General features: G+C 40.9%; 1 protein-coding gene across 3 annotated transcripts in view; it reads right to left on the bottom strand.

Annotated features, from left to right (window-relative positions):
• Window positions 1-524: 524 nt before the first annotated feature.
• Window positions 525-14,004, bottom strand: part of LOC138976091 (uncharacterized) — a 21,918-nt gene continuing 8,438 nt past the window's right edge. For 2 of the 3 annotated variants that reach the window (XM_070348909.1, XM_070348908.1), the window contains exons 2-4: window positions 5,366-5,720; window positions 3,757-3,909; window positions 525-3,150 (exon numbers count right to left, since the gene is read on the bottom strand). In XM_070348909.1, the coding sequence (XP_070205010.1) occupies window positions 2,645-3,150; window positions 3,757-3,909; window positions 5,366-5,579 (873 nt within the window). In that variant the 5' untranslated portion in view covers window positions 5,580-5,720 and the 3' untranslated portion in view covers window positions 525-2,644. Of the gene's footprint in view, window positions 3,151-3,756; window positions 3,910-5,365; window positions 5,721-7,524; window positions 7,548-14,004 lie in introns of those variants that run through there. The other variant, XM_070348911.1, reaches the window with a different exon arrangement.

The following is a 14,004-nucleotide window of genomic DNA, read 5'->3' on the forward strand; positions in this document are numbered from 1 at the left end:
CTTACGACATGCTGGGGAGCATCGGGTAAATTCTTCCCCCTAACCCGCGGGGGGTAAACAAACAAACAAACAAACAAACAAATAAACACATATGAAGAAAACATGCATGCACACGCAAGAAAGACTAGAGACAGGTATAAAGGCACGCTACAAACAAAGACTAGAGACAGGTATAAAGGCACGCTACAAACAAAGACCAGAGACAGGTATAAAGGCACGCTACAAACAAAGACCAGAGACAGGTATAAAGGCACGCTACAAACAAAGACCAGAGACAGGTATAAAGGCACGCTACAAACAATGTGTTTGCAGGCTACATGCATACATCTAAAGAGCGGAAAACGAGATTGAAGAGGGAAATGAGAAAATATAGACGACTAACGAAGAAGATAGTCTACAAAACAAAGTTTGGAGAAAGGTGCATTCCAACAATGAAACATCAGATAGGACGAATACTGAGATCAATCACAAGAAAAAGGAGAAACACACATCCACAAACAACAAAACCTGCAGATCGCAATGCATCTCAGTATGAATGTTATTCATTGTCTTCTCACTTACATGGACATCAAAGACGAGGTTAAAAACATAAGTATTAGCAAACTATATGTTCTGATTTTTAAAACATCAAGATATAGATGCAATCTCTTGGCGTCTTATTGACATACAAGTCCATTGTGTTGAATGAAACTGAAAAAGAATGAGAATCAGTACAATTATTGATATGATCATATGTAATGATATGTAAGTACAAGACAATTGGTTTCAGATGTGCCTCTGTTTAAAATCACAATTGTGCATACAGCGGAATGTTAAGAATGACACATTTTGTTATGTGACTGTGAAATAAAATACAAAAACCATAACAACAACAACAACAAAATTAACAACAAAAACAACAACTTTTTAAATGGCTCTCGTGCAGAGGAATATTTCCTTCTGTACATATATATATATACAAAATATAAACATTTCTCTCTCTCTCTCTCTCTCTCTCTCTCTCTCTCTCTCTCTCTCTCTCTCTTTCTCTCACTCTTTGTGTTTCTTACAATCTCACTTCTTCTCTGTTTCGAAAACACACACACCCCCACACACACACACACACACACACACACACACACACACACACACACACACACACACACACACACACACACACACACACACACACACACACACACACAGAGGCTCATTCAAAATTATGCACGTTTAGAATCGGCTTTCACAAATTGTGTAGGATTACATCATGTGTGGATTTTTGTAAGGGCCATTCTCCGGCTAAATGGAAAACATTCCAATGTTATATAAGGCACGAGTAAATTTCTTGCTTAAATTGAAATACAAATATCCAAAGAAACAGACATTTTTCACTGAATAAAAACGAGTCGCTTTGATCTGCATAATAAGTAAACTTTTCTCCATAATTGTTATATCAATATAAGCACTTCTACCTTTTAATTTCATCCTTCCTAATATCACGTTCGTTTAGAAATAAAATGTAGAGGTGTGTGCCTTTTGCATGCAAACATTGGACAAAAATGAGATTTTTCCGTTTCTACCTTCGCAAAATTTAATAAATTTGTTGTCAGTAATATCGAGCTATCATATTCTTAAAACTTTGTAAATTTATGGGCATTTTATTTTATTTTTATTTATTTTTGTTTGCCACGTTATAAATCAAGACTGATCAAAGGTGACCAAAACGATCGTTTAGTATTCGCTAACACTTTATACTCCAGTTATAAATAGTGTGACAAATATTTCATCTTGGACAAATATTTGATCTTTATTCGTACACTGCTGTGAAGAAGCAAGACTAAATCAATGAAGTATTAATATTAAACGTAAACTATAATAATTTAGATGAATAATAACCAAAAATACTGTAATTGTTATAAGGCTGTTTACGTTTTACCAATTATAGTCACAGCGGTTAAAAAGGCTCTCCATTTCTCTACCATATGCAATAAACAAACTGATAATACATGTGGTAGCGTTCGTGCAGACAAACGGAGACCACAGACACTCACAAAACTTGAATTCAGAAAAGCTAAATTATCCTGGCCAACCCCCCCCCCCCCCTTCAAATTAGAATAGCAACAAAAAAAACACCCGTTTTACATGTCACTAAATATATATATCTCTATTCAAAACAGTCCATTCTGTGATGAGCAAAACACACCTTTGGCATTATGTGAGAACTGTGTGCCAGAGGTTAATGGAAAAGCACATTCACTACCTAATAATAGTGTAAACCGCTTTTTGCATTTTGTTCTGTCGTAGGCTAGGGCTGTTCTTGTCACGGATCGAAGTTTAGCGACCCCCCACCCCCCCCCTTAAAAAAAAAAATAAAAAAATAGCGATGCTTCTGATACAAAATTTATAATTATAATAAAGATGTATGCTCTGCTTAAACACAGCGTCAAGCACACCACAGTTTTCTTGTAAAGTACCCTATTACTTCGAACAACAGAACATAACCTAAACCTAAACACGCTTACACCTGAATAGTGCGACTCTGTTGCTGCTAGCTTTCCACTGGGAGGAAGCGACCCGAATTTCCCAGCGATGGAAATGAAATGAAATGAAATGAAAATGAAAAACAAATCCCAAAAAAATCCATTCGACACATTTAGTAACAGAGTTACGACTGATTCCCAGAACCACTCTGCTCGCTGTCTTTGTTCTCGTTCAGCAGATGAGCAACCACTTCTGGTGGCAGCACAGAGTTCTTGGTAATGTCTTCGTACAAAGGCGGCGCATCGGTGACATCTGTCGGCGGTTTGGAATACCCCGTAGTGACCATTTCGTAAGAGGGGGGCTGCATTGGGCTCGCACCGAGCACCATGTGATTGGGCATGACGTCACCGAAGTAAGGAATGTGCACACGGTCTTCTCCCATCTCCACCGGAAACTGGATCGACACCGGAAATCCGTTGGGGCCTCGTGCGCGCACTGTGGTGGCTCTGCGCTGTCGTAGGTTCTGTTGGCGGTTGAAGGCGAACATGACGCATGCGCAGATGCCAGCGACGCCTAACGCCCCGCAGACGAGACCAAAGGCCCAGTAAAGATGGCCGACGTCGTACGCGTAGACGTAGATACGGTGAAACTCGGCAGCGTAAATAATGCAACCGACAGCGCCGACGATTGCTGAAAAATGCAAAGATGTCACTTGTTTATTTATGTTAAATTGAGTGTACGTAACTGTCTCGAAGTAACTCTGTCCATTAAAATCAAGCCACGAAGTCCCTCTCCTTGGATATCAAGTAAGGTTCAATGAAAGAAAGAAAGAAAGAAAGAAACAAACAAACAAAAAGACAAACCAATAAACATTAGTACCACCACCACCACTACCGCAAACACCACCACCAACAACAACAGAGCAAGAGGAAGATGTAGATCGAGATGACATAAATATTCCCAAAGTATTTCCTCACAAGCAAACGTTTCTGCCAAATAATTATGGTTTTATGCAGAAGAGCCCCAAAAGCTTCATGTACTCTCTATATTTAATAATGGAACTTAATTGTTGGATTCCATGAGAATCCCCAACTAAATTAATCAACAGGTTTGGCAATTAACTTTCTATTCTTCTTACATAGTTCAGGTAAAGTAATTAGAGATTTTAATAACATTGTTACTTTGGTGGCCTACTGCAGCAACACCACACTTTGACTCTGTTGTTTTTGGCTTGTATTTTCATTGTGTGGTCTGTGTTTCATCTGCCTCGTTTCTACTGATTCACATGAACCTTACTTGCAATGATGGCGCAGCCCTCCACGTGTCTGCCGGTACCCTCACAGGAGATCTGGCCACTCCTGGTGGCGTTCCTGAAGCATCCTGACAGCAGCGAGATGCAGAACAGGATCACCGCGACACTGCACAGCGCACGTGCTGCGTTCATCCATGCTGCAGGAAGATAAAACATAGAATTAATGATGGTACACATACACTCCTTCTTGTGTGAACAATCTGCATTTATCCATGCTTCAGGAATATAAAACATGAATAATTACGGTAAATAATACTCTCCTTCTTGTGTTAACAATCTGCATTCATCCATGCTGCAGGAAGATAAAACACAGAATCAATGATGATTTACACCCCTCTTTCCTGTGTTAAAAATCTGCATTCACCACTGCTGCAGGAAGATAAAACACAGAATCAAGGATGATTTACACCCTTCTTTCATGTGATAACCATCTGCATTCCTTACTGCTGTAGGAATAGAAAACAAAAAATAATGAGGGTATATCTGCAGTCCTTGAACAGGGTGAACAATCTGCATTCCTTCATGCTGCAGGAAAATAATTGAACATAAATGTAATTATGTGTTACACCCCTCGTTTCTCTGTTAACAATCTGCATTCATCACGGCTGTAGGAATAGAAAACAAAACATAATGACGGTATACCTATACACTCCTTGGGTGAACAATCTGCATTCCTTCATGCTGCGGGAAAATAATTGAACATAAATTTAATGATGTGTTACAACCCTCGTTTCCGTGTAAAACAATCTGCATTCATTCACGCTGCGGGAAAATAAAACATAAAATTGATGGTATGTTACAACCCTCCTTGTTGGGTGAACAATCTGCATTCATCACTGCCGCAGGAATACAACACATAGAATTAATGATGGCATGATTATTGTACATATCCTACTCCCTGTGTTAACAACCATGCCAGCCATCACAGATATACCCATGGTTGTTTTTAAGTTGTTTTTCTTTTACACAGAACGAGAGCATTTCCATTCAAACGCATACCCCAAATTAACTGCGTTTTAAAACTTTTGTTTTAATATAATGCAAGCTGGGATTTTGGTTTTTGCAAAATTGATTGTGCATGTTAGTGGTGGTGTCATTAAGGGAATAAAATCAATACAAGATTCATTCTGCACAGAATGTAGACGGGTCGATGAATTTTGGTGCGTTACATACTGGGTTAGACGCGAAGACGGTACCTTTAATAAGTGTAAACTAAAACGGTGATTCGGCCAGGGTTTTTGTGTGTTTGAGTAGAATGATTATACCCGTTTGAAAGCAAGAGAAGGGTGTTTTGGCAATGAGATTATACAATATTAAAAGCGAGTGAGGGGGGTGATACGGGTAGGATGAGATGATAAAACACACACACACACACACACACACACACACACACACACACACACACACACACACACTCACTCACACGCTCTCTCTCTCTCTCTCTCTCTCTCTCTCTCTCTCTCTCTCTTTCTATCTTTCTAAAATGTGTCAGTGTCTCTCAGTCTCTTCTGCACACCCACACACAACCCCATCCCCCACACATATACCCCACCCTAAACCCTACACACACTCCGCACAACATCCAACACTCACCTGGGTTACTGCCATGCACGTTGGAAACGCAGGTCAGTGATTCGTGGATGCAGGCATGCCACAGGCCAATCGTCTGGTCCACATAGCCGTAGTCCTTCAGATTCAAAAGCGACCAATAGGGCACCGAGAAACCGATGACATACGCCACGATACTGATGGAGAGTCCAGAGAAGCCGATCTTGTATCCTGCAGGCCTGTCTCTCCAGAGCACCATGTTGGCACTTCGGTGTGTGTGGCACACTGGCGGGTGTTCGGTGTCGTCACGCAAGGTAGTGAACTCGTTGTGGTGGAGGATGGGTGCTGGCTGGGCTGTTGGCGTTGTAGTGGTTGGGTGTTTATGGTATGTGCTAAGTATCTGGAAAATAACATTTTATAATGTAAGAATGATGAAACATAACAAAATAGGACAAGTTGAAAAGCTATTAAGGCATATTCAAAGGCTTTCGAGAATGGCATATCAGACAGACCGCCTGACAAATAGCCAAACAGACACAGAAACAGACGCAGAGAGATAAACAGGAAAAGCAGACAGACAGACAAGCAGACAGGCAGGCAGGTAGACAGAGAGACAAACAAACAGACAGACAGACAAACAGACAGACACACACACACACACACACACACACACACACACACACACACACAAACACACACACAAGGAACTTAGTCGATAAATATCGACAGGGGGCGGACAAATGGTTTACATGTGAAATGTGTGTATATGGGTGTGGTTCTGAAACAAACAAACCATGTGAACCCCCCCATCCCACCGCTCGCGGGCTGAACGACTGACGTCACATGTCGCTTCGGTCTTTTCCTGAGAAGAACACCGCGTGTACATAATACACAATTCGATCGCGTAGCACTGCCAATGCACATTTTCGCAACGAAAACCGTGCTACTGTTTCTTGTGTGTTAAATCTGAAAGCAATATAAGTGAACGAACAATTGAAAACTGATATCACGTTACTAAACTCCCAAAAGTAATAAATTACTTCTGACTGCGGTACACAATACGGCAGTCACCTCTGCGAATGCTGTCGAAGAATCTAACCGAAAGTAAACATTCTGGGAATCTACGCGCATCGGCCTTGACGCAAGTTCAATACTTAGCCAATGAGCGTGCCGCGGCGAAGTTGGCCGCTGTAAGTCTCGCAGCGCTGGCTGGCTGAGCGAGTTGCGTGTCCATCCTTTTTTGGTCCAAGCCGCACCAGATTAGTAGGTGCTTGATTTTGGTATTTTGATTTTACATAACATTAAACCTTTCTTGGGGTTCATGGTCATGGCAACAGCCATAATAATATTATATCATGTATAATATTACATTTCAGCATATTTGAATTACATGTCATCATACCAAACTGTCATACATTTTTATTCCTACATCATTCTGATTGATCACAACCAAACCTACTATCAGTGGACACATCCAAATGTAAGCGCCTGTTCTTGACAACTTTTAATCGATCTAAAAATAGCAACTTGCTGGGCCCTCTGCCGCCAACAGACACTGTTTGGCCTGTAGGTAAAATGTACAATGTATTTTCTGATTTGTGCACAAAAGCTTTATTTCTTTTTTCTTTTTTTTAACATAACAATGTTTAATGTCACTGTATGTTTAAAAGACCATGGTCATATTTGTAAAAAAAATGTTAAATTAGAAAATAAATAACATTTTGGTTCATGATTTTTCCTACACCTGTGCTAAAAATAAGAAATAAAAATGTCGGGTATATAAGTCTCTCAAATACAGCTAGGTATGAATGGCTCGGTTTGAGTTTGTTGCGGTTGACCCTGCACAATGCGACATATCATGTTTTTGTTGAACAATTTTGACGTCACCCCTCCCATAGGGTGACGTATTTCACAACTTCCTGTGTTATACAAACTCTGTGATGACCAATTTTGACGTCACCCCTCCCATAGGGTGACGGATTTCACAACTTTCTACAGATGAACAATGTTGCCTTCACCCCTCCCATAGGGTGACGGATGTCACAACTTCCTGTGTACACAAACTGATGACGTATTTCACAACAAAATGGCGCTGCCCATGGTCAACCTCTAAACTATCCGTATAGAATGGGGGCGTCCTCGCCCCCATAACAAACACAGCCAAATATGTTGAAAGACAAAAACAGAAACACACACACGCTCACATTATACGTGTAACTTCAGCAGGACCGACGACGCACTGCAGTTTATCCCAGCCCGCTACACGTTGCATGAAAGGAAAACAGGCCAAGTACTCGTCATAATCCCTATCGCGGCATAACTAATATGCAGTGCGTCGTCTATGCCGCTGAAACTGCGCAGGTATATTCTACCCATTACGCAGGTACTTGCAGTACACATGCACGAAATGAACAAGGTGAAGTATCATGCAATATGCATTAGGCTACTATACACGTCAACCGGAATATTAACACGACATCGAGCATGAGGAAAGGCAACCACGAATCAAAATCGTGCAAGTCGTTTGCAACCCAGGACGTGGGATTTAGGAACTGCTCTTTACACGTAGCACTTTAACATCCTTCTCACACACACTCACACAAACGCATACACACACACACACACACACACACACACACACACGTACATGACTGTTTCTGAAGAAGAAACAATGATTCTTCTTTTATTTCTGTTGTTTGGTTTGTGCCGTATAAGTCTTAAAGTTTCTATTATATATTCTATTCTATTCTATTCTATTCTATTCTATTCACACACACACACACACACACACACGCGCGCGCGCGCGCTACACTTTTCTCTCTCAGTGCAGACTTTATTTTTCGACGTTTGCTTCGGACACAATGCTGACCATGAGCGCGATTTGCTTTGAACTTTTCACAAACAAGGAAAGCTATAGGAAAGCGCAAAACGACCAACGCCTTTTTATCGTCAGCGTCCCACCAACATAGACTGCTTTACATGAGTAAAGAGCACTTGTCTTTTTGATGAGGCTGAATTATTGTTTGATGTTTTGCCGTGTCACGTACATGTTTTGACTTCATAAAGTTAGCGTGAAGCGTTTGCATAGTGGTGGTAGTTGTCTTAAAGGTTTGGTTTTGCCTTCATAACGTTAGTGTGAAGCGCTTGCAATAGTGGTGGTTGCTCTTTCTTTCTCTCTGTCTCTCTGTCTATGTCTCTGTCTCTGTCTGTCTCTCCTCCTCTCTCTCTCTCTGTTTCTCTCCCTTTCTCTCTCTCTCTCTCTCTCTCTCTCTCTCTCTCTCTCTCTACCTCTGTCACTCTCTCTCTCTCTTTCACTTTCTCTCTCTGTCTGTCTGTCTCTCTCTCTCTACCTCTGTCACTCTCTCTCTCTACCTCTGTCACTCTCTCTCTCTCTACCTTTGTCACTCTCTCTCTCTCTACCTCTGTCACTCTCTCTCTCTCTCTACCTCTATCACACTCTCTCTCTCTTTCTACCTCTGTCATTCTCTCTCTCTCTCTCTCTCTCTCTCTCTCTCTCTCTCTCTCTCTACCTCTGTCACTCTCTCTCTCTACCTCTGTCACTCTCTCTCCCTCTCTACCTCTGTCACTCTCTCTCTCTCTCTCTACCTCTGTCACTCTCTCTCTACCTCTGTCACTCTCTCTCTCGCTCTACCTCTGTCACTCTCTCTCTCTCTCTCTCTCTCTCGCTCTACCTCTGTCACTCTCTCTCTACTTCTGTCACTCTCTCTCTCTCTCTCTACCTCTGTCACTCTCTCTCTCTCTCTCTCGCTCTACCTGTCACTCTCTCTTTCTCTACCTCTGTCACTCTCTCTCTCGCTCTACCTCTGTCACTCTCTCTTTCTCTACCTCTGTCACTCTCTCTCTCTCTCTCTCTCCAGTCTCTCTCTCTCTCTCTCTCTCTCTACCTCTGTCACTCTCTCTGTCTGTCTCTGTATTTATGTCCCCCTCTCTCTCTCTCTCTCTCTCTCTCTCTCTCTCTCTCTCTCTCTCTCTCTGTTTTTCTCCCTCTGTCTTTGTCTCTATCTTTATGTTTCTGTTGATGCCTCTCTCCCTCTCTCTGTCTCTCTCTCTGTCTCTCTGTCTGTCTCTGTATTTATGTCCCTCTCTCTCTCTCTCTCTCTCTCTCTCTCTCTCTCTCTCTCTCTCTCTCTCTGTCTGTCTCTGTATTTATGTCCCTATCTCTCTCTCTCTCTCTCTCTCTCTCTCTCTCTGTCTCTTTCTCTGTCTGTGTCTGTCTGTCTGTCTCTGTATTTATGTCTCTCTCTCTCTCTCTCTCTCTCTCTCTCTCTCTCTCTCTCTCTCTCTCTCTCTCTCTCTGTTTCTCTGTCTGTCTCTGTATTTATGTCCCTGTCTCTCTCTCTCTCTCTCTCTCTCTGTCTCTCTCTGTCTCTCTCTCTCTCTCTCTCTCTCTCTCTCTCTCTCTCTCTCTCCTGTATTGATAATCATATTATACAAGCAAATGATCATAGTGATTCCTCTCCACAAGAAACATGAATTGTAACACTAATACATGTTAATCCCCTTTGTCATCAAATGTTTTAGATGCTTTTATATATGCAATGTATTCAATGCAACAGTGTGGCCAATGTCAACACTATTTTGTGTATGATTGAACTGGTTTTTACATTTAGTCAAGTTTTGACTAAATGTTTTAACATAGAGGGGGAATCGAGACGAGGGTCGTGGTGTATGTGTGTGTGTATGTGTGTGTGTGTGTGTGTGTGTGTGTGTGTGTGTGTGTGTGTGTGTGTGTGTGTGTGTGTGTCTGTCTGTCTGTCTGTCTGTCTGTCTGTGCGTGTCTGTCTGTGCGTTTGTGTGTGTAGAGCGATTCAGACTAAACTACTGGACCGATCTTTATGAAATTGTACATGAGAGTTTCTGGGTATGATATCCCCAGATGTTTTTTTCTTTTTTTCGATAAATGTCTTTTATGACGTCATATTCGGCTTTTTGTAAAAGTTGAGGCGGCACTGTCACACCTTCATTTTTCAATCAAATTGATTGAAATTTTGGCCAAACAATCTTCGACGAAGGCCGGACTTCGGTATTGCATTTCAGCATGGAGGCTTAAAAATTAATTAATGACTTTGGTCATTAAAAATCTGAAAATTGTTATTATACATATTGTTTTATAAAATGATCCAAAATTACTTTTACGTTATTCTTTATCATGTTCTGATTCCAAAAACATATAAATATGTTATATTCGGATTAAAAGCTCTGAAAGTTAAAAATATAAAAATTATGATCAAAATTAAATTTCCGAAATCGTTTTAAAAACAATTTCATCTTATTCCTTGTCGGTTCCTGATTCCAAAAACATATAGATATGATATGTTTGGATTAAAAACACGCTCAGAAAGTTAAAACGAAGAGAGGTACAGTAAAGCGTGCTATGAAGCACAGCGCAACCGCTACCGCGCCAAACAGGCTCGTCACTTTCACTGCCTTTTGCACTAGCGGCGGACAACGTTCAGTTTCATTCTGTGAGTTCCACAGCTTGACTAAATGTAGTAATTTCGCCTTACGCGACTTGTTAACCTCTTTCCGTCGCTCGCGTTCTTTGTGGTATTGTACACACATACATAAAAACCGTTTAAATGTTCAATGGCTATTTGCAAATGCTGCAAAGGTTAATGCTTGTGAAACGGAGTGGTAAAATAAACCTACAGTTATACTTTTACGGTTGCTTTTTCAGAAAGGCTTTCATGAAAGTAAGAGTAAATATAGGCGGCAGAAGAATCAATTGTTCAAGTATCATAGATACTTTGTATTTGTTTGTACGTCAACTTCAAAGACCGCTTGTGGTAACTGTAGATTGCACCCTGGATTAGGGGCAACTATTCTTGAATAACGGTTGCATGCAAGGGGACTGTACTCGGCGGAATACAAATGGCTGTTAACCTAACAGTGTTCCATGTGTCTACTTATTCCTAAACTGTCCTCTACTTCACCGCTATGATCTAGTACTGGTATATGTTTCGTTTTGTAGACCTGTAAATAGTTGTTCCAGTCTCCAACCTGTGTAGTTGTTTGTTTTTGATTTTGTTTATTTTTGTATTCTTCTTGTTACTGAATACTTTGGCTTTTAGTAAGTGTTCAATGTACTGGCTGGAATAACTTCTTTGGCTTAATAGGGCTCAAACAGTTGGTCGCCCGAAAGAAAAATAAATTTTCAAAGAGTCTCCACTCTTTCTGTGCACAAGGTTGGTGCCGCTTACGTACGTTAAAGATTCTATGCAGTCACTCTGTTGTATACAGGGGTACAGCGGCGAATGATTTGAATACAAACAAAAACTTCGCATGAACATTGCTGAACATAAGAATGGAAGTATACTCAACGCCAAAATGAGAAACGCAGAAAAAGTTTCTGTAGATTACGCGAAGTGAATGACATCGAAATAAATGGGGAACTGGGACCCGTAAATAAATAATAAATAAAGAAAGAAAGAAACACAGATTTCAGTTAAAAAAAATCATCTCATAGATACATCAACATTAGCGAACACATTTTTTTTCAAATCTCTATTCTCTCACGTCTCAAAGTATTCTTTCATTTTTCTCCAATACTTCCTTCCACAACTGCTTTTCATTTTGTTCAACGAAAAGGATCCTCCGATATGAATGTGTTGTTTTGTTTTTAACAGGGACTGAACAAGGAAGTTTCGTTGAACATTCGTTTCCGATTTCAGCATACTTCACAGAAAAGACAAACCTTCAGCGTATTAACAATACCTGTCCCAATATAGGCCAACTGGTCTAAGAAGACGTTAAACACCTATAGTCAGTCAGTCACACAGACTGTACTGACAAAGCCAACAAACACAGGACGTTACACACAGTTTTCTTAGACGTCAAGGTCACTAAATCAGTACCAAAACAAAGATTGGCCACATCAAACGCGGTTATCTTTGAAGACAAGACTACACATCAAGAAGCAATTTTCGTAATACTTATTAACATTCTCTAATATAAATGTGTTTTCTCAGCGCGTGCACGCATACTGACGCACTGTACACACACACACACACACACACACACACGCAAGCACGCACACACACACGCTTACACGCACACACGCACACACGCACACACGCACGCACGCACACACACGCACGCACGCGCACACACACACACACACACGCACACACACACACACACACACACACACACACACACACACACACACACTTGAATCATAGTATTAACAAATGTCACGATTTTACATTTGGGAAGTGAGAAAATTTATCACATTTAAGATCAAGATCAAAGTGAAGATACATAGACTTGATAACCGCCCCGAGGTTATTTCAAGTTTTGATGCGAATATCACATGTACAGCGATCACGTATCCATGGGTTCGCGTGCACCGCGGTTTGGGTTATCTGTACGAGATTCCATCAATGCCGGAGGCACACGGCAAAAGAAGGATTATGATTGAATAAAACGGGCTAGGACTCAACACGATTGTGTGACGAAAGCCTTTTGGGACCTTTTGACCTCAGTACGTACAGTCCATCACTGATGTTCTTGTCTAGTAGACATGATATCTGCAATGTGCATTTCGCACTTCATTGTCTGGCGATATAGTGTGCGTTCACCGTGTGTTTCACGCATGTGAACACAGAATATGTAGGCCTATCATAGCCTAAAATAACACGATAGGCAACAGCACTCATGTGAATGACCTACACTAAAATCTCTCTTTCACACACACACACACACACACGCACACACACACACAAACACACACACACACACTCTCTCTCTCTCTCCCTCACACACACACACACGCTCGCGCGCGCAAACACACACACACACACACACACACACATCATTCACACACACACACACAGCACACACACACACACTCTGTAATACATGTAATGTAATTGAAGATGAGCTACATTTTCTAGACAATTGCAAGAAATTTAACAATATTAGAAAAAAGTTAGTAGAAGAAGAAGTATCAAACTGTGACTTAAGGAAACCAAGCGATCTGTTATTTAAAAAAGACGAAAAAATTCAAAAATTGCTTGGAGCCTTTGTTTTTAATTGTTTCAATATTGAATGAAATAATTTGTACATTATTTATCCATTCAGTTATTGTACAACTTGTGTCAATATCCTTAAGGGTTGATGACAATAAATTCTATTCTATTCTATTCTATTCTATTCTATTCTATTCACACTGACACACAGACACACACACATACACACACACACAGACACACACACACACGTACACACACAGACACACACACAATAACACCCCACACACACACACACACACACACACATACACACACTCACACATCACCCGGTTGATATTCAAAGTCCTGCGGAATGTCACGCCGTGTGAATGTCAATGCGGGTGTATGTGTAGTTCCGTGTGACAACTTGTGTTGTCGTCATGGCATATAATTAGCCTACTGCCCGGAGCACACGGCTAAATACGGGTTTCAACAATAGGTTGAGACTGTGAATTAGATAAGTAAAACGTACTTTCACACATATTACAAGTAAAATCTAGGTCCCGCATGTAAATCACATACTTAACATGAAGTGTGTGTGTGTGTGTGTGTGTGTGTGTGTGTGTCATGTGTGCGTGTTTGTTTGTATGTGTGTGTGTGTGTGTGTGTGTGTGTGTGTATGAGTATGTGTGTGTGTGTGTGTGTTTGTAT

This window comes from Littorina saxatilis, linkage group LG9, assembly GCF_037325665.1.
Source record: "Littorina saxatilis isolate snail1 linkage group LG9, US_GU_Lsax_2.0, whole genome shotgun sequence".
NCBI lineage: Eukaryota > Metazoa > Mollusca > Gastropoda > Littorinimorpha > Littorinidae > Littorina > Littorina saxatilis.